At 42.8% G+C, this 19298-nt stretch overlaps 1 protein-coding gene across 8 annotated transcripts in view; it reads right to left on the bottom strand.

Annotated features, from left to right (window-relative positions):
• The window catches only part of CHCHD6 (coiled-coil-helix-coiled-coil-helix domain containing 6), a 195192-nt gene that overhangs the window by 57101 nt on the left and 118793 nt on the right, over positions 1-19298 (bottom strand). For 4 of the 8 annotated variants that reach the window (XR_014522473.1, XR_014522474.1, XR_014522475.1 and 1 more), the window contains 2 exons: positions 6541-6995; positions 5763-6330 (listed from right to left, as the gene is read on the bottom strand). The exons of 2 other annotated variants lie outside the window; for them this stretch is intronic. Coding sequence is in view for 2 of the 6 variants with exons in the window: in XM_083489416.1 (XP_083345542.1) it covers positions 6860-6995 (136 nt within the window). In the remaining 4 variants the exon portion in view is untranslated. Of the gene's footprint in view, positions 1-5762; positions 6331-6540; positions 6996-19298 lie in introns of those variants that run through there. 2 more of the 8 variants (XM_083489416.1, XM_083489415.1) reach the window with 1 other exon arrangement.

The following is a 19298-nucleotide window of genomic DNA, read 5'->3' as shown; positions in this document are numbered from 1 at the left end:
GGAGAGGAACTAGAATAGGACTGTTGCCTTTACTTCTCCTTCCCTCTCCCTTCTGCCATCTTGACAGATTTTGCTTCCCACAAACCTATCATCGCAGATGGTAGGATGGCCCAGGAAACCTGCCACAAGTTTTTGAATAGTAGGAGAAAAGAAGGAATTCATGGCATATTTTTGGCTCCTTGAAATGGCAGGTTGTGTGTTCAGCTCTGAATTTTGTGGTCTTTTGTGGCATCCCTGCAAAGAATGCATCTGATCTCACCCAGTTACCTGCTCAATAGTAGCCACTAAGGGAGGAAAAACAGAATCCAAAACAACAAAAGATTTTCCTGCCATCTTGCTGTCCCCCACAGTAAATCAGTATGAAATGCCCTTCAATATAACATCCTTCTACTAGTTTTGTTGGAAGTGGGGTGGGGAGGGCTCCAGCAGGGTTTATGGTACATGAACTAGCCTAGCCTAGGAGTTGAAGTGTGCGTGTGTGTGTGTGTGTGTGTGTGTGTGTGTGTATCCTCTTCAAGTTAATAGGATATTTCAGTGCCCTCTGCTGTTACCAGTCACTCAGCTTCCAATTTACTCTATAATAATGTCAGGTTGGGGCTTCAGGCTGGCTGGCAGCTTCCCAGCCCCCTTTCTCAAATGGGTTGGAGCGGCAGCCTGCGAATATGCAGAAGTTTAATGCAATCTGTCTTCTTTGGTAATCACATTCCTCCTGTACTGTGTGCTATAAAGATGTATTGGTAAATGCATTTGCTAAAGATATACTTCCAAAAGAGAAAGTGGGGGGGAGGCTACAAGCCTGATTTACAGGAGCGAAGGCTTGCATATCGGAGGTTTGGCAAGGGATGAGGCGAGTTCTGCTTGGGGGGAAAGGATTGTTCAACAGCAATGCAGAGCCTGCTTTACTTTAAAGTCATGGAAGAAAAAGAAAAGCACACGTTTGGGGAGCTGGGGACTTCAGAAGATACCAGAGAAAAGCCCTTTCCCTGGCAGCCTTAACCTTGCTGATTTGCAGACATACAAAGACCTTCTTTGTAAACAGGAAGGGGGGAAATCCACCAGGACTTGCAACAGCATTTGAGCTAATATATCCTGACAATTTCCCCATCTCCTTCTGTCGGGGCTTCTTCTGGGAGCTGGTTGGCAGTTTGCTTCATGTTATACTTAAATCAGGCATACAGCTCCCCCCACCTCTCACAAATTTAATGGAAAGGAAAAAGGTTCTCTTCAGACACCCTGAGCCTCTCTCCCTGTCACGTGACTGCCCCCACCCCAACGAAATCACCTGAACCTGCCTGCAAGCACATGTCTCTTCTTTGTAAAGCTGAAGTCCCATGATCCATGACAGGCTCCAAGGAAATGCTTGGTCAGCCTGCCATCATACACCGAATCAGATTATGCTCTAAACCTTTCTTCTCCTGCACACTGGAAACTTCACAGAATAGTTTAAATCCTTCACCAGCCTGAGATTATTGTAATGCTTATGGGAGATACATTCTGTGCTCCTGGTCTATGCAATCCAAAGTGCCCGAAATAAGGTCGATTTCAGGCTAATCCATCCCAGGCTTTTACTATGACTATTTGATATGGGAATATGAATTAAGATTGCTTTGGCTGTGTCTCTGCACTGGAACTGAGACACTGAATCCTCCAGTCTAATTTTGAAACATCTACTCTCAGGATCACATCATATGCATTTTTTTTCTGACAGAGAAATTAATCTTTGCACTGGGAAAACACATGCACCTTTTAGTATGTGCATAGCACTGCAAGCATCTTTCAGCTGTGCTGGAGTGGAGGATGTGAGATCAGGGCACCTACCTCGTTTGTGGATACAAAACCAAAAGACACTTATAACACCATGCATAGGAGACAAAGTTCACGTATCATGAGAATGCTAGCAAAGGCAATCTATTTCCCAAAAGATAAGGAGCCCTGTGGCATCTGAAAATAACTAAGCTTATTACCAAGGCTCCCAGAATTCTGGGACCCAATGCCCATCTTTGCATGTCATGTTAGTAACTGGGCCTCAATGAACTGAAGCACAAATTGGACAAGAATCACCTCGCTTCTTCTCTTCCTGTACAGCTGGGAGGACTTCTGCCAAGTTTAGTTTTCACTTTTAAAGAATTTTGGCTTGGTGTTACATGTGAACCATGAACCGGACTTCCGGGGTGCACCATCGGCAATGGCGGACTCCCTCTGAATTGGAGGGACTAGCTCCACGCGAAACGGGTCTTTTCCGCTACGGCGAAGCAGGGACCCTTTTAAAAATCACAGGCGGACGAAGCCTGTGACCATGGGACTCGGCGGGCACCCTTAGCGCCCCTCCCAACCCGCAAAGGAACCCACTAACGGGCTCCGAAGCGAAGAGGGGGAAGTGGCACGGTGCTGTGAGTCAACTGCTATTTCTGTGGAGCGAAGCCACACAGCCGTTGCTGGAGAGCGCTGCCTTTTTCCTGGGACAATTTGGCTTCTAAAATAAGCACCCGTGAGTACTTAAACTTTGAACAATTGGACTTTAAATAAGGACTTGCGAGCAGAAAGGAATTGGACTTAAAAATTTTACTTCAATTTGGTACTGAAACGGGAAGGTCTAAACAGGAAGTCAGCCTTCCGTTTCTTTGTAGACAGAATAAAGCAAAGACAACGTAAACTAGAGCTCAGAAAATCGCTTCTAAAGGATTGGCTTTCATCATTTAAAATTGTTGAACCCCCCTTCAACAGCAGAAGAAGGGAGATCTCTTCTGGACTGTTTAAACCTGCAGAAGTGAGTTTAAAGTAAAGTAATTTTCCATCGTCCTGATCCTGGAGCGGGGTGTCAGGACTGACGTTTGAAGCTCATTGACCAGAGACAAACGCTTTTGACAGATAGCTAAAAGAAGAGAAACATAGTGATTCCATTGTTTCCTTTCGCACCTTAAAGGAACAAATATTGACAAAATATCTGAAAAAGGAAACTCTGTTGCTAGACTTGTCTTTAAAAGAAAGATTAAATAGAAGTTTTTCCCCCTAGAGGGAGACTGTGAAACTGTAACCAACTCCTAGGAGCTGGCAGCTGTTACAGATTACAATCGTGGGAATAGACATCTGACCTTCAGGACAATGTATTCAGAAGCACTGTTGTGTGCTTTCTATAAAACAAATGCCCTACTAGAACAGCTACATGAGAAGACGAATTTGATGGCTGATTCGATTAGAAATTTTGAGCAGGCAGTGGGAAATTTTGAACAGGTAGTGGGAAAATATGTGGAGCCCACCCAGGAATTAAATCAGGAGTGTGCCCTGACAGAACAGGCCCAACAGGAATATGAACTTTTGGATTTGACAAATGAACTTGGAAAAAGCCAGATTTGGAAAGAAAAAGTTTGGTTTGGTCTGGAAATGGGGGGATGGATAGACCCTCTTATGCAGGGATGTTTGGACTTTTCAAGTCTGGCAATGGGCCATGAGATGTTTGGGATTGTGGGGGCTCTCAATTTTGGAGGGATTTTGAAACATGTCTTTAAATACCACATGGAATTTAGTGTCGATTATGGAAAAGGGGCTGATCTGTTGAGAAGGGTCAAAAATATTGTTAAGCTGGAGTTCCCACGAGTGAAACAAGCAGGAGACAAGGGAAAATACAGTTACAAATATGAAGAAGAGCTGCGGAAGGGACATGGAAGAGACTTAAGGGCCTCGGATATTAGGATACCAGGTTAATGCGCCAGATCGATGGGATAATGAGGACTGACAAAACCCGGGACCAGGAGGAAGGGACGCTGGATGAAGATTGGATTTGTTTTTATTTCCTTTTTTCATTACTAGGACTGTTTTACAAAATTGATGAATGTTAGAAAAATGTTGGAATGAAATTACTTGGCTTTAGTAAAAATGTTTAAAGAATTATGCAAGAATATTATGGTTATGAGAAATTGATAAAAATAAGATTTAAGTTTTAAGTTTCAAGGTTTTTTATAGTAAGATAAGATTAAAATAGTTTAAGGTAATGTAATGACAGAATATTATGAAATATGGAAAGGATTTGCTGTGACAATTAACAATCAGGATACAAGGAAGGGGAGGAGGAGGAGGTCAAGGAAAGAGGGTAATGATAGTTGAGGAGTTGAGAATAATGGATTTGTTTTTAAATGTTGTTAAATGTTTGTGGTGTATTTTTGTGGGTTTTTTTCCTCTCTTATTTTGAATTTGTATATGTATGGTTGGAAGTGGCTTGTTTTTTTCTTTTTCTACTTTGTTTTTCTTTTGTAACTTTAAAATTTTATTTTTCAATAAATATCATTTTAAAAAAAACATGTGAACCATGAACCTTGGTCCAGAACAAACTCTGGCTAGCTTAGCAAACCAGCTCTTTATAACAATTGTTTAAGCATACCTTATATCAGGCATGGCCAAACTTGGCCCTCCAGCTGTTTTGGGACTACAATTCCCATCATCCCTGACCACTGGTCCTGTTAGCTAGGGATGATGGGAGCTGTAGTCCCAAAACGTCTGGAGGGCCAGGTTTGGCCATGCCTGCCATATATGATAAATAGTCCTCCTGTTCACAGTATAATATCACTAACCCACACCATGACATAATTGCTGTGTTTCTCCACCCCACTCCACATCATTTGATTGTGGGAGCAGTGAAGCACACATCATCAGGGCAAACACAGGGTGATATTGTGCATGTGGGGGGCGAGGGAAGCACATGACATGGGACATGGTGGTTAAAAATCAATAACTTAAACAATTTAAATTATTCTTTTCTTTTAAATTTCAGCTTTCACATGTTTCTTTAAAATTAAATGGTTTAATATGAAATTCAAACTTAAGGCCAACATGTAAGTCCCAGTTTTGTGTTTTTAAACTTTGGCTAATAAAAACCAGAAGCAAACTGTGATGTGATATCCTGATTCTTTAATTAATGATTTATATTATAGCGTGATACTGCAAGTCAGAAGCTAGCAAGCCATAGCAGGTACTAGAATTGGTGTGATTCCTCCTTGTACCCACTGCATTCCAATTTTACATCCAAATACCAGAGATTCAGAAGGTGTTGAGTTCTGAAATATTTATATTTGTGACTTACCAAACAGCATAGACATTCCACCTCATGGAAAAACACTATTTTGCTCAATAGCCTTGCTTCTAGACCCCAGGTAGATCTCAATGTTGTGCATGATTACTTGAAAGCAAGTTTCATTTTATTCAGCGAGACGTATTTTCAATAAGGGTGCATAGGATTAAAAGCATAGTCTTCAAGTATGTGATCTCTTTGGAAGTGTACAATACCTTATCTATAAACAGATATAATTTAGGCATGTGGCTTCACGGCTTTATGTTACTAGTTTCATTTGGTTGCCGTGTGTATTAATTGTTAAAAACCCTAGTTAAAAATGCATGACGGAAATTTGATTTAAACTGATAATTTAAATTGGTCTTTTTTCTTGGTAGTTTAAGCCATGATTTAAAGCTTGATTTAAAACCAATCCCCCATGACAATGGGCTGTTTTTTTCAGCGTAAGTCATGCCTAATATAATGTCCAGTTCCCTCATAAAACCAGAAGGTTGTTGGCTCTGTGGGTAAAGTTGCATAACTGGAAACTCATATCATCCTAAGAAGCAAACCATTTGGTCTTTATTAAAGGATATCCTATTATCACAGCAACAGAAAAAGACCCATTCCCTTTGGAGACACAGAGACAATTATGGAGTACCAAAGCTGATCAATGCTATGTTATATATATATATATATATATATATATATATATATGAATGAAACTGTGTGTTTGCAAGATAAAGGGCATGTTGAAGAATGCACAAGTCCAAGCAAAACCCAATAGCAGCTGGTTTAATAATATCAAATGTCGGCCAATTTGCCAAAACCATTCAAAGTAGAAATTATCAAATGAACAGGTCATAACTTTAAGCAGCAAATGAAGTACTGATTTTGGTTCCAGGCCAAAATTAAAGACCAAATGTGAAGCTCACTGAGTAGCCTCGAGTAAGACTGTATCTTCTTGGCTTAATTTACTTCAAAGGGCTACTGTAAGGATGGACAGAACAAGACTTATTAAGTTTCAGAGTGGTACAGAAGCTATTAATAATACAAGCTTGCTATCAGCAGCTTATTCCATGAATGAAAGCAGTTCTCTGTGACAGCCAATACTTTCAGTACCTCAAACTTTCATGTGATTGTCAAGACTACAGTGACCCAGTAGTCTGTATGAAACGCTTAAACCAGTTTAAACTATGGTTTAATGTGCACAAGTGCTTTGCTCCTCTCCTACTTCTGATTGCACCACACAAGGGAGGAAACGAGAGCAAAACAAACCACATACTAACCTACAGATAGGTAGCCGTGTTGGTCTGCCATAGTCAAAATAAAAAAATTCCTTCCAGTAGCACCTTAAAGACCAACTAAGTTACTTCTTGGTATGAGCTTTCGTGTGCATGTGTGTATCTGAAGAAGTGTGCATGCACACGAAAGCTCATACCAAGAACTAACTTAGTTGGTCTTTAAGGTGCTACTGGAAGGAATTTTTTTATTTTAACCTGGGCTTGTGGTTTACTTCGTCCAAACACATCAGAAGAAGTGACTCAGGGTTTACTCCCCCAGCCCCACCGGGAAAAGGCAGGAATGGGGGGAAAGCAAAGCATACCTGTATATTAAACAATAATTTATTATAAATTATGGTTTAATTTGTATGCAACCATATCCAGTATGTAAATCAACCCTCCAATTATCAGTGCTTGGAGCTGCAGGAAGATTTGGCTCAGGGAAAGGCCTTCTGATTGACCATGCCCACACCAGTAATGAGAAAAGAATATTCACCTGGAGTAAAAGTGAATCTGTCAGGGAAAATGTAGTTACCTTTTGTGCTAGCCTAACACAACGCTGATACTCCTTGACCAACTCTGAACAGTTGAGGACTTGGTGTTTGTTTTCACCGTAGCATGTCAGGATTGCTGCCTGAAGGTTTGCACATATAGGTTGTGTGTTTCTCCGCCTGTAGGGACAAAGAAAGAAAGAGAGCCTTGTGACTGTCCCAGCTCATCAGTGCAACCCAACAAATGGTGCTGGTGATGCGATTGCCATTGGTTCAGCCTCACTCTGGACAATCCAGAGTTCCCTCTTTTTAACCTGCAGCAGACTCACTGGCTAGGCCCTAGCTTCAGACCTGGAGATCCCTGGTTCAAGCTCTGGCATGCCTATGTCCATAGCAGTGATGAGCAACATGTCGTCTCCTCCTCCTCCTCCATATACATACCATGTTACCGAAGGGCCATAGCTCAGTGGCAGAGAACATACTTTGCAACAGAGAAGGACCCAGGTTCAGTTCCTGACATCTCCAGTTTAAAAGAATTTTCTGGAACTGGGAAGGCTTCTGCCAGAGACCTTAGGCTAGAGAGAAGCAGCAGGCAGAACAGACCTGCTACCAGGCTAGTAAGGACCAGTAGTCCAACTCAGTATAAGGCAGCTTCATATGTTCACATACACTTACACTGCTAATCCCTTCCTCTTGATAAATAAGAAAATCCCCCCAAAAAAGATTATATCATACAAAAGGGTGTCAGATTCCTGAGTGGACATGCTACTGTCCCAATGCAACATCATAAGCAGCAGAGAGAACTCAAAGCTGAAATTGTTGATCTAACAAAAACAGGCAACTTGTCCCTCAGGTAAGCCCCCATACCTGAGGCCTAGATGGTAGCCAATGTTTTTTTCAAAAGGGATCGGAGGGGCAGGGTGGGGATTCTGGAAATTGCAGGTCAGTTAGTTTAATGCCTGTCCCAGGAAAAACTAGTGGAAAGTTTGGTCAAATATAAAACAACCACGCATATAGAAGAACAAGTCTTCCTGTTCCTATTTTATCTGTAAGCTGACTTGAGTCCCTGTCAGGGAAAAAGGTGGGGTATAAATAACTATATAATAATATATTTAAAACAAAACAAAACAAAACCCTGAAGCAGAGCCAGCAAGGCTTCTGCAGTGGCAAGTCCTGTCTCATTGACATATTACAGCTCTTTTGAGACCGTAAACAAGCATATAGATGGAGGTGATCGAGTTGATATTAGTGTACAGTGGTACCTTGGATTACAAACGCTTCAGGTTACAGACTCCACTAACCCGGAAGTAGTACCTCGGGTTAAGAACTTTACTTCAGGATGAGAACAGAAATCGTGCGGCGGTGGTGCAACGGCAGCAGGAGGCCCCATTAGCTAAGGTAGTACCTCAGGTTAAGAACAGTTTCAGGTTAAGAACGGACCTCTGGAACGAATTAAGTTCTTAACCAGACGTACCACTGTATTTCAAATGGAGGGATAAATGGTGGACCCACCCAAGCATCAATATTAGGACATGTGCTTTTAAACCTATTCACAAACTATCTAGAGTTAGGGGTGAGCAGTAAAGTAGCCAAGATTGCAGTAGACACCAGATTATTCAGGGTTGTTAACACAGAAAGAGATTGCAAAGAGCTCCAAAGGACCTTTCCAAAATGGCGGCTCGTCCACACTTCACTTGTCCACACCTAGAAAGCATGGATCCTGCCACTTTCCCTGGGAAAACCCACTCTTTAATGCTGAATGTTTGCTCTGATTCAGTGGTAGAAAGCAGGTTTTCCTTGGGGGAAGCAGCAGGACAAGCTGATGTGTAGACGTACCCTGAGTGAATGGGCAGAAAAATGGTAAATGTAATTCAGTGGAAACAAGTGTAAAGCGAGACATGGTGGCGCAAAACAAATCTTAATTTTACATATACGCTCATGGGGTCTGAGCTGGTGGTGACTGACCAGGAATGAAACCTTGGGATTACAGTAGATAGCTTGATGAATACGTCAACCCAGAGTGTGGCAGCTGCGAAAAATGTGAATTCCATTGTAGGAATCATTAGGAAAGGAACAGTAACAAACTTATAACTGTAAGGTGGGTGGCAGGTCACCCCTAAGCAGCAGCCCCCCAAAACTGGAGGGAGCTCATCTTTTTCCACAGGGATAAAATACTATAAAATACCTTCCAGAACCTTGGAACAGGAAAGAACTTAACAAGGAGCTTCAGAAACTCATAAGGTTGGCATTTTGTTCTGTCGCTGAAATTTTAATATCGTTCTAATCATCCGAATGAGCCCCCTGGAAACAATACCAAACAGAACTAGGTCAGGAAATACCACAAAATCCCTCAATTCATTGGGAAAGTTAAGACTCTTAAAATTAGGTTTTTAACTCAGAAAGTTTGTTTTAAAAATCTAGCAGAACATTTTATAACTTCAATAGAAGCTGGGAATGTGATGTTTAATGTCAAGGTCAATGATACTGCCCCTATTCTATAACCATCTGATTTGTGATCTAGCCTGATAATCTGTAAGATACAAATGGTTCTTTTTTTGCTCTTAGCCTGGGCTTCACCCACCTGTTATCCAAGAGAGATAAGCTTCAACTAGAAGTAAATTTCTCTCTCCTACCCTCCCTCTCGCCTTCTGAGAGCTCTTTCACCCAAAGTATTCAGTCCTCTGACATTTTGTGCTTGGAAACTTAAGACCAGGAGTCAGCAAACTTTTTCAGCACGGGGCTGGTCCACCATCCCTCAGACCATGTGGTGAGCCGGACTATTTTGGGGGGGGGGGGGTGAACGAATTCCTATGTCCCACAAGTAACCCAGAGATGCATTTTAAATACAGGACACATTCTACTCATGTAAAAACACGCTGGTTCCCGGACTGTCCACGGGCCGGATTTAGAAGGCGTTTGGGCCGGATCCAGCCCCTAGTTTGCCTACCCAGTAGTTAAAAGCTGGAATGTCTTCTTTAAAGCTTACCTAGCTTACTATGACTTTTGTGTGGCAGAGACTTTGGATTGTATCCAACACTACATGCGCCGAGTTCCATTTGTGCAACAGGATTTCTCCCTTCTCTTCCAAGGCACCCTCAACATCTATTCCAGAGTGTCCTCCAAACTTCTGGAGGAGATTTTGAGGGTGTGCAGGGGGTTGCAGGGAGAGGAGGGCGCTTTCAGCTGCACTAGCAGAAGTTGCAGTGGAAGAAGGGCAGCACTGGAATGCAAGCGCTTGCTTCAGTCATCATGTGCTTCTGCAGCCTTAAGGGTTACTACTGCAACATGCAGCAGTGGGACATCTATGGGGAAGTTCTATTTGATCTGTAATGCTGATAGCTTTACATCTGTTGCAGTCATGAAGGGAGTTTCTGCTTTGCAAGTTTCTAGTTTGTCCTTTCTGGCCTCCTGTAGAATCTTGCAGACTCCGTATAGAACATGGCAGTTAAGGTTGTTGAGAGAGACTCATAGTCTTCCTACATTCAATGTATTCCAACATCTAAGCCACTTCACAGTAATAAGGGCAGTGATGGCAAAAGGATGAAGGACTGTTCCAGTTCCTGAGCTTGACATCCCCCTGCTGTAGTGCCTCCACCTTCTGATTGCAACTCATCAGAAAATCAAGCAAACATTCACCTGCCAGACATGGCTTCATTCTGTCCTCCGTAGGCATGGAAGCTACTAACCCATTTTTCTTTTGGTTGCAAACAGGCCTTGTCATTGTTATGTAGTAATGAAGGACCATGAGCTCCTTTTGGCTAAAATATTGTGTGGTTTTAATAAAATCAGAGTTGGGAGGTGCCCAGTGAATCACCTAATCCAATATCCTGCCCAACGAGCCACCTAATCTATTCTGATGCTAGTTGTGTAGATTTGCTATACTACTTTGTGCCTTAACAGGAGCCGGTAAAACACCTGCCAAGGTTGAGTTATACACATCCTTCCATTTTGTATGACTCAGATCTGTCAACAGACCACTCTTTCTCAAGCTCCCATCTTGCCTGTTTGGAGGCCATCTTGGCGACAGCATCCATGTGTCGGTCATAAGTGATGATGACATCCTAAACATCAGTTTTGGATGGAATACCTTTTTGCCCCACACACCATGGCTCTCAAGGGAAAGGGCTTTTGGCAGGATTTTCCTTCCACCCAGTGACTGACCACCCATTTAGCATTTCCTCATGAAAAAGTAAAACATCCATGTCAGACCAGGCACATTCTGTTCATCCCAATCCTCGTTACAAAGCTTCAGAAGTAGAAGTGCAGGTCACTTGAGTTTCTGCTGGTGATGCTTTTGTTTCTTCTCTGCTATCAAGCAGAAAGGAAGATTGAGATCCTAAATGGTAAAATCTTCCCTTCCTCCTGTTACCAAAACAAAAAAATTCCTTCCAGTAGCACCTTAAAGACCAACTAAGTTAGTTCTTGGTATGAGCTTTCGTGTGCAAGCACACTTCTTCAGATACACCTGAAGAAGTGTATCTGAAGAAGTGTGCTTGCACACGAAAGCTCATACCAAGAACTAACTTAGTTGGTCTTTAAGGTGCTACTGGAAGGAATTTTTTTGTTTTGACTATGGCAGACCAACACGGCTACCTATCTGTTCCTGTTACCAAGTCAGCTAAATCAGGATTTTGCTTTTATTTTATTCAATGCTATTCTATAAACAGATATTAAGTCTTCATTTAGTAATTGCTTTATATTGCCCTTAAGGAATATAGGATCATGAGCCACTGTGGCCACTCAGAATGGCTTGGGCAACCCAGTCAGATGGATGGGGTATAAGTAAAGAACAACAACAATGTAGATTTAGACCTACATAGTTCAAATCCCTATTTAGCAATGAAGTTCACTGTGGGACCTGAGGTAAATCACTTTTTCTCTGCTTAATCTGGCTCTTTCGGCTGTTGCAAGAATAAAAAAGTGGCAACCACATGCATGCTACACTGATATCCTTGGCAGAAGAGCAGAATGCAAAGGTGACAAAATATAAGGAAGAAGTTGTGCCTTCATGGATCTACAGGTTTCTTACTGTCAGCCACCCCTTGAGATAAGCACAGAGCAAAAAAGTGGTCTCACTGCATTTTGATACACCGAGTTACCAAATCCTGAAATCCTCCCTCCCTCTCTCCACGCATTCCCTTTATTTAATAAACGAAATCTCATCAACTTATCCTTCTTCTATTATCACTGCTGACATCAATCTGATAATATTGGCTTGGCGTGGAATCATGCTATTATATGTCCTCCTGATATTTAATTTAAGAGAAACGTCTGCAGTGGGGTGAATATGTGAAGCAAGCTTTTTATTACTGGCAGCAGTAAGGACGGTGGGAGTGAATTAGACATTCATCTTAGTCAGGGCCAATGTAGTTTTTTTCTCTTTTTTAACCCTCTCCTGAATGCTTAGTGGGGACAGGTAATGGCGAGTCTAGCAAAGGGCTGCATTCATTTTTCTCAGATGATTTGTCTTGCTGCATAGATTTAAAATGCGGGGAGGTAGCACAAAGCACCTTGGAAGTGAAAGCAAGAATCTTCACAATCAATTCCCAACTACTGCATATTTGGAAGTGCTAGTCAGATGGTTCTATCAATCAAGAACATGTCGCTTCATCCCAACATACACAGAGGCAGCCTGTATTTGAAATTTCTGGCTAAAACTAATTTGTGGCAACCACGTTTTACAAGAAGAAGAGCCAAGATGCAGCCACAAGACAGAGCAACAGTTGCTTGCCAGAAATTCTGCCAATTGTGCTTGGCTGGCTGCCTGCTATGGAAAAGAAATCTTGGATTTGGGCATAGGAGACAGGGTGGGGAGGGGGAGGAGAGAAGTGCCAGCTCCAGCAGGAATAAAAGCCGAAGGGTGTTCAGCATAAAGGAGGGCTAGACTGAAAGAACACTTAGCAAGGGCTTTTTAAAATTTAGATTTGTAGAGGACAGCCTACAGAAGTGCTGTTAATTGTGGCTGAAGGATGCAGCATTTTGACACATCTCCAAGGAAGGGAACTCCTGTGATGAGCACAGGCCATGGGTGGCAAACATTATGGGTGGGATTGCTCATCACTGGGAGGTTATGCTCTGTGGTATGCAAAAGGGAGTCTTACACAGGCCCCAGGGATTTAATAATGCCTTAGTGCAGGGGTGCCCAAACATTTTTCAAAGAGGGGCAGATTTGATGGAAGTGAACATGCATGAGGGCCGACCAAAGTTGAGCTTTTTTTTAGGATTGAAGAGCTTTTTGGGGGATGTCCCCCCAAGGTTTATTGACCTTTTTAAAGGATTTGACAGCAATAAATGAATGAACTGCCACAGGGGCCTGATAAAACCGGCCGGAGGGCCGAATTGGGCCCCAAAGCAGACTTTGGATATGCCTGCCTTAAGAACTAGCACAAAATAACCCATATATAAAACACAGTACTTGTTGCTTCTTGTTATGTGTTACACACACACACACACACACACACACACACACACACAAAACACGGTACTTGTTGGTTCTAGCTCCTGAAAGCTCTATCTTAAAAGACCTCCAACCCCTTTGCCACCATCTATTTCCCGAATGCTTCCGTTGTCCCCCTGTTGTTGTCTTTTTATAATATAGCATTCATCAAGAATACAAACAACAAGTAATGGATACCGGTCACCAGCTACAAAGCGAAATGAGGTGGAAAATAATAGCAGCATGCTAAAATTGTACCTTGGCTTCAGGATCAGTGCTACAAACTTTTCTGTTTGTTTGTTTTTTGGAGGGGGGAGGAAAGCTGCACCCTACTTTGCTAAATTCTGACTTATCCTCATGAGGGAGGTTATAATCCCACCGACACCAGCCCCATATTTTTTCCACCTCTCTGACTTCCTCCTCTCTCATATCTATATCTATATCGGGGGAGGCAGCCTCGCCTGCACAATAAGCGATAAAAAGAAGGGCGCTGCTGCTGCTGGGCTTTTCTTCGCGGGCTTTCTGCTGGGAGGCGGGGCGGGCAAGGCGGAGAGCGCTCTGCACATGCTCAGGAGACCCCTTAGCCCACAATAAACACCCTCCCCCCCCGGACCCTGAGGAGGCAGCCCAGCCTCTCTTGGCGGCTCCCCACCTGCGCTGCTCCCGGACGAGGCTCCACCGTTCTCCTCCACGGGCATCACACCGCCGCTTCCGACTCGCGATGGGTTTCGAATGCCTCGCGGCACTTCCGGCGGAGTGGGCGGGGGGGGAACCCGCCGCTTTCCAAATATCGCGAGATAAAAGCGGCAGCTTCGCATGAAACTGCTGAGACAACAAATCCCTAGACTGGTGGCTACACGGGCCACATGACGAGGTCTGGCGGGCCGGATTCGGCCCGCGGGCCTTGTGTTTGACACCCGTGCCTTAGTGCATGCCCTTGTTGTACATACTCTTGCCACACAGTCAGAGCTCTCCCTTCTGTAAACTGCACTAACTGTATACCTGATAAATGGAGCTCAATCTCCATTGACCTGAATACCATAACTTGCACTCATAAGAAAAGAGGCTGGAAACTTGGTTTTCATATGTAGTGTCACTTACTTTTTTTTCTACTTGCAGCATGACTAATCATAAACTAGAACTGCATGTGCAGCAGTTAAGCAGGGCTCTGAAAGGAAAGCATTGTACCCTAATACCTCATGGCAAAAGCAGCCACATCTCTCAGTCTTTCAGCACAGCAGGAACTGCAGCAAGTGTTGTTCATACATATGGGTGAGGAGAGAAGTAGCCAGTTACAAATGATCAATAAATCAGTGCCTGTTTTCTGAACTGTTTCCAAAGCCAATATTTTTTCAAAGGCATTTTTGTTGTTCAGAAAAGATGTCAGAAGTTCTGTATGAATTTCAAAATATGTAGGTGCCAGCTCTAGAATGTAGGTCTAGATGTCCCTTGGGAGACACTGGGCTTCGAAACTGGACAAGGGCTTCACGGTGTTCTTCAAGTAAAGCAAAATAATCAACTGAGGGACCTAAAGGTTAATGGATTTTCAGGGGCCCAGTCATTCAATTCCTTGATTCTGTACTAAGATATAAACACTCAGAGTGAAGGACAACTAAGGACATCATATGCAGGAACAAGGAAACCCCATGAACGAAAAACCAGGTTTTCGTTAACAAATTATGTATTAAGTAATGAGATCGTGCACAAGATAGGGGTGATGCCTTTGGAAGTCTGTGGGAACAATCAACTGAGAAAAGTCTCCTTCACCATTTGAGTGCATTTAGATGGAAGCTTTCTGGTATTTCCAACTAGGCAATGTTGGGGAAGGGGGCAACCTTCTCTCTATCCCCATCCCTTTGTTCAGTCACTGGTCCCCTGCTGGTCCATAGCGTTTCTTACACAATACCTTTTTGAGGTAGGAAAAAATGTGTCAACTGTGAATGCATGACAAATGCCAATGAGTCTAGTTTGTCATTTGGTGAAACTAGTGTGATTATTGGTCAAATTCTGCCACACACACGTGACAAAATAGACTTATGCATTTGTTGTATACGACAAGTGAAGCTGGCAAACTGTTTCCCAGCACATGGCAGAAGTGTTATCAGTGTGATGCTGCCTTAAGTGGTAAAAAAAGATGAGGGGGCTTTCTTTCATTATGACTACATAAGTGTTCTAGGGCTGAGTCTAATACTGAAATCAGGTTGCAGGTGAAGCCCTATAAACAAGGCTCATAAAATATTTAGCTGGATGCAAGACAAGATAGAAGACAATCCAAACTGTTTCCATGAACTGCTAATCACTGGCAATTCTGACAGCAAAACAGTGAATGCTCTATGCTAGTGTTTCTCAGCTCGGGTCCCCACATGTTATTGAACCACAACTCCCATCATTCCTGACCATTGGCTAAGCTAACTTACATGGTGGGCTTGTAGTCCAAAAACATCAGGGGACCCAAGGTTGAAGAACATTGCATAGTATATAGCATCTCAGAGACACTTTGATGTTCTGTGGTAGAGATAACTCTGCAGGTAAACTCTGTTTAGAAATGTGCTCTTTTCATATCTTCCCAAGAGACTGCATCACCTGGAAACTAAGTGTAAATGGGGATGTAAAAAATTCAGCAGCTGTTGCAAAAAGAAAGCCTCAAAGAGAAACTTGATTCACAGCTCTTCTTGATTCAGCACTAATTTAATGTAGAGACTGCAATGGACCTTGTCATAATACTTGACAAAGGCTATAGAGCAGACGAACCTTTTGTTCCTCATTATGCAAAGTTAAAGATAGAAGCGTGTCAGCACCCTTCTTCCCAAGAGTCTCCCAACTGGGCAAAAAGAGTCCATTAGCAATCACTGTTGGTATAAAAGCAAAGCTGAATGCTACAAGAAAGTCTTTATTTTCATTTTGACACAGAATTAAAATTCCTATCTGTAGACATTCACGCAGCAGTTCAAAACTGGCAGGGTTCCTACATTCTTATATTCTTAAGAGGAAAAGAAAACTGAAGCTTATTTATTTTTATGCCATAACAGCATTAACAGAATCTCTCTACAGGTCTACAAGCATCACATATTATTTAAGCCAAAAACAGTAAGTTCCTAAGGCTGACTAGCAAAGATGAGAGACCTAAAGTTAGCAACAATATGGACTCAAACTACGTTGGAAGTCAAATAGGAGTGAGTCAGAAACTTGTTGTTTGAGAGAACAGTCTGAATCACAGAAGGAAGTTGGCTAAAATTCCACAAAGCAGAGAAGAAAAACAATATAGCAAGCAAGGAGACAAATGGCAGAGACATCCTGAAGACTAACTGTTTGGTTGAGGCTTAAGCTTTCATTGCCAATAGCCTACTTTGGCACTTGTGTCTGGGAAGGCACACATGACAGAGGCTGAGGTACACTGGATGATGCATCAAGTTAACAAGCCACAAACTAAAGGGAACAACACCACATCTTTTGGACAGAGTACTAAATAGGAACATGATGCACATGTTCGTAAGGAGGAATGGAGTGAGCAGTCACATCAGTGCTATTTTTCTAGAAAAAAAGATGCTCACAGTGTTCTCTTATACTGGCAATGGCAGAACTGAGTACCAGTGAGTTCTGGCTGGAAAAAAGCCCTGAAGTCACTGTGGATGAAACTGAACATTAGTCCTATAAAGCATAGACCACCTCCTCACCTCAGCAAGATACATTAAACAATTCAAAATGCATACTTAAGGGTGGATGCCCTCTTCGCTGCATGGTTTCAGGTGTATCTGGACACTCCTCTCCAGAAGAGGGATGGCCACTGGGATATACATGCAACACCATGTTGATGGTCTGGATCTGTAGGGTCTGCACATTTCAGTGTGGATCCTGCTTAAGCTGTGGTTCCTGATCTGGTAAATTAAAGTTCTACAGAAGCTTGCTTCTGTTAAATGAACTAGCCCTTAGCTGAACTAGCACGCTTGTATTGTTGCACTGTGCTGGTAGTTTCATTTCCTACCAGCATAGCATGATGAAACAAGAGCATCTGCTGCGCTGCCTTGGAAGGGAACCTATGTATTTGTGGGCAACTTACACCCATGAGGAGGGACAACTTCCACATGTGCTGCGTCAGGAAGATTCTGGGCATCACATGGCAGGGCAGAGTCTCAAAGAAAGATGTGCTCTCCCAAGCCCACTTTCCCAGCAAGTTCACACTTCTATCTCAGCGACGTCTACTCTGGCTTGGTCATGTACACAGAATGGAAGATGGCAGGATCCCCAAGGATGTGTTTTATAGGGAGCACCGGGCCTGTTGGCGTACCAACTCTGTTACAAAGATGCCTGCAAACTTGACGTGAAGGCTGGCAACAGTGATCCCTACTGCATGGGAATCCCTGGCAGACGACCGCAGCACCTGGAGACAAGACAGTCAAGTGATTCATGCACAGCAGTGACCAGAGGAAGAATGACCACTGAAAGAAGAAACCTCATGGTGCACCTGTAGCAGCAAAGCTGGATGATTTCATCTGCCCCAGATGTAATTAAAATATGCCTCTTGCGTATTGGTTTTTACAGCCATAGCAGGTGGTGTATTTCTCCAATGGTTTGACTTTACCCCCGAAGGCACACTCTTCCATTGTCTCTGGAGACAGACAGTTGGCAGTCTAACATTTTTAGCTTCTCCTCAGAAACCCCTATCCCCCCCCCCCACAAAAAATCTTTACTCCCGACCATTCAGCAAAGTTCTAGGGAAGAGGTATCAGGCTGGCAAAACTGTATTTTGGGATTGCAGGCTGCTAGTACTGCCTGCTGTGTACTTGTTTCTATTTAGCCTCCTCCAACACTCTCCTCTCAAAAGGAAGCTGGCATTGAAAAAGGGCCATCGGTTTGGGAAGGAGAGGAATGAAAACATATTCAAAGAGAGAAAATATACATTTAAAAACAGACTTAGAATGTAATCGTTTAATTTAACAAACGGTACCTGCACCCAGGTAAGTCCAAGGATTTTTCTCCTGTTGTCACTGACTTTGGCAACCAGACCCAGCCCATACAGGAAGATAACTCTTTCAACGGGAAAAGAAACTATGTAATATCACAGTGGGTTACACTTCTGGACTTTTAGAAATGCCTCTCACGTTTCAGTTTTGCCAGTCTAGACCAGGATCTAGAGCACGAGTATTCTCCACAAAATAAATAGCATTTTCACAAGTCAGCACAGGGCTCAAGAGATGAACACAGAAGACTAATCCAAATGCACTACATCCAGCAAGTCTTGGCATGCTGAGATCAGACTGAAGATTACCATTTGGGGATGGGGAATCAAGAGCTTTCAAAAACTATACTCACACATTATTTTACCTAGCAGCAGGCTGCCAGAATCCCAGATCTTACTTGCCAACACTCCTAGAAGCTTACTAATGACATTTAGATTTTTTTTGTGGCGGGGGTGAGGCAGTGGCAAATAGCAGTGCTAAATCTGAGCTGGATCCCCCAAAATGAATAATTGGTACTTCTGATTATATACTTCTTGGCTAGCCTGAAAGGCTTTATTTGTTGACCAAAAGAAATAGTCGATCACAGAACCAAGATACTATTTTCTTCGAGAAGAAAAGATAGGTTCTAATTCAGCCAATTACACAGCACCTGCACAGTTCCATAGGGATAGCTACTCAAGAAACTCATGTCATCTTGACAAGGAAATCTTCAGGGATACTGTACAGGAAGTCATAATTTTTCTAGCAAAATTTCTCTGTTAAAAGCCTCATGACTTACCTTTGATCTTCCATCCGCTTTAACCCTGCCCCTTGTGGGGGGGGAAAAATCACCCTCCGTAACAGAAGCTGTACCCATGCAAACAGAGGGTATAATTGAAAAGCATAAATACCATTACTGTTCAAAACAGCAAACAATGCCCTTGAAACCAGTTATTGCTGAATTAATGACCAAATTGTTAAGAACGTTACCTCAGCTTTGCCTTGGGCTGCTAATTAACCAACAGTCCATTAATTCCCTGGTAACAAGAGGTTTCTCAGGCCTTATTGCTTTTGACATCTTTAATTTTGCCATTCCTTTTGGAAAGCATT

Source organism: Podarcis liolepis, assembly GCF_965112155.1.
Source record: "Podarcis liolepis genome assembly, chromosome: 2".
NCBI lineage: Eukaryota > Metazoa > Chordata > Lepidosauria > Squamata > Lacertidae > Podarcis > Podarcis liolepis.
This window is presented reverse-complemented; position numbering and strand designations above follow the sequence as displayed.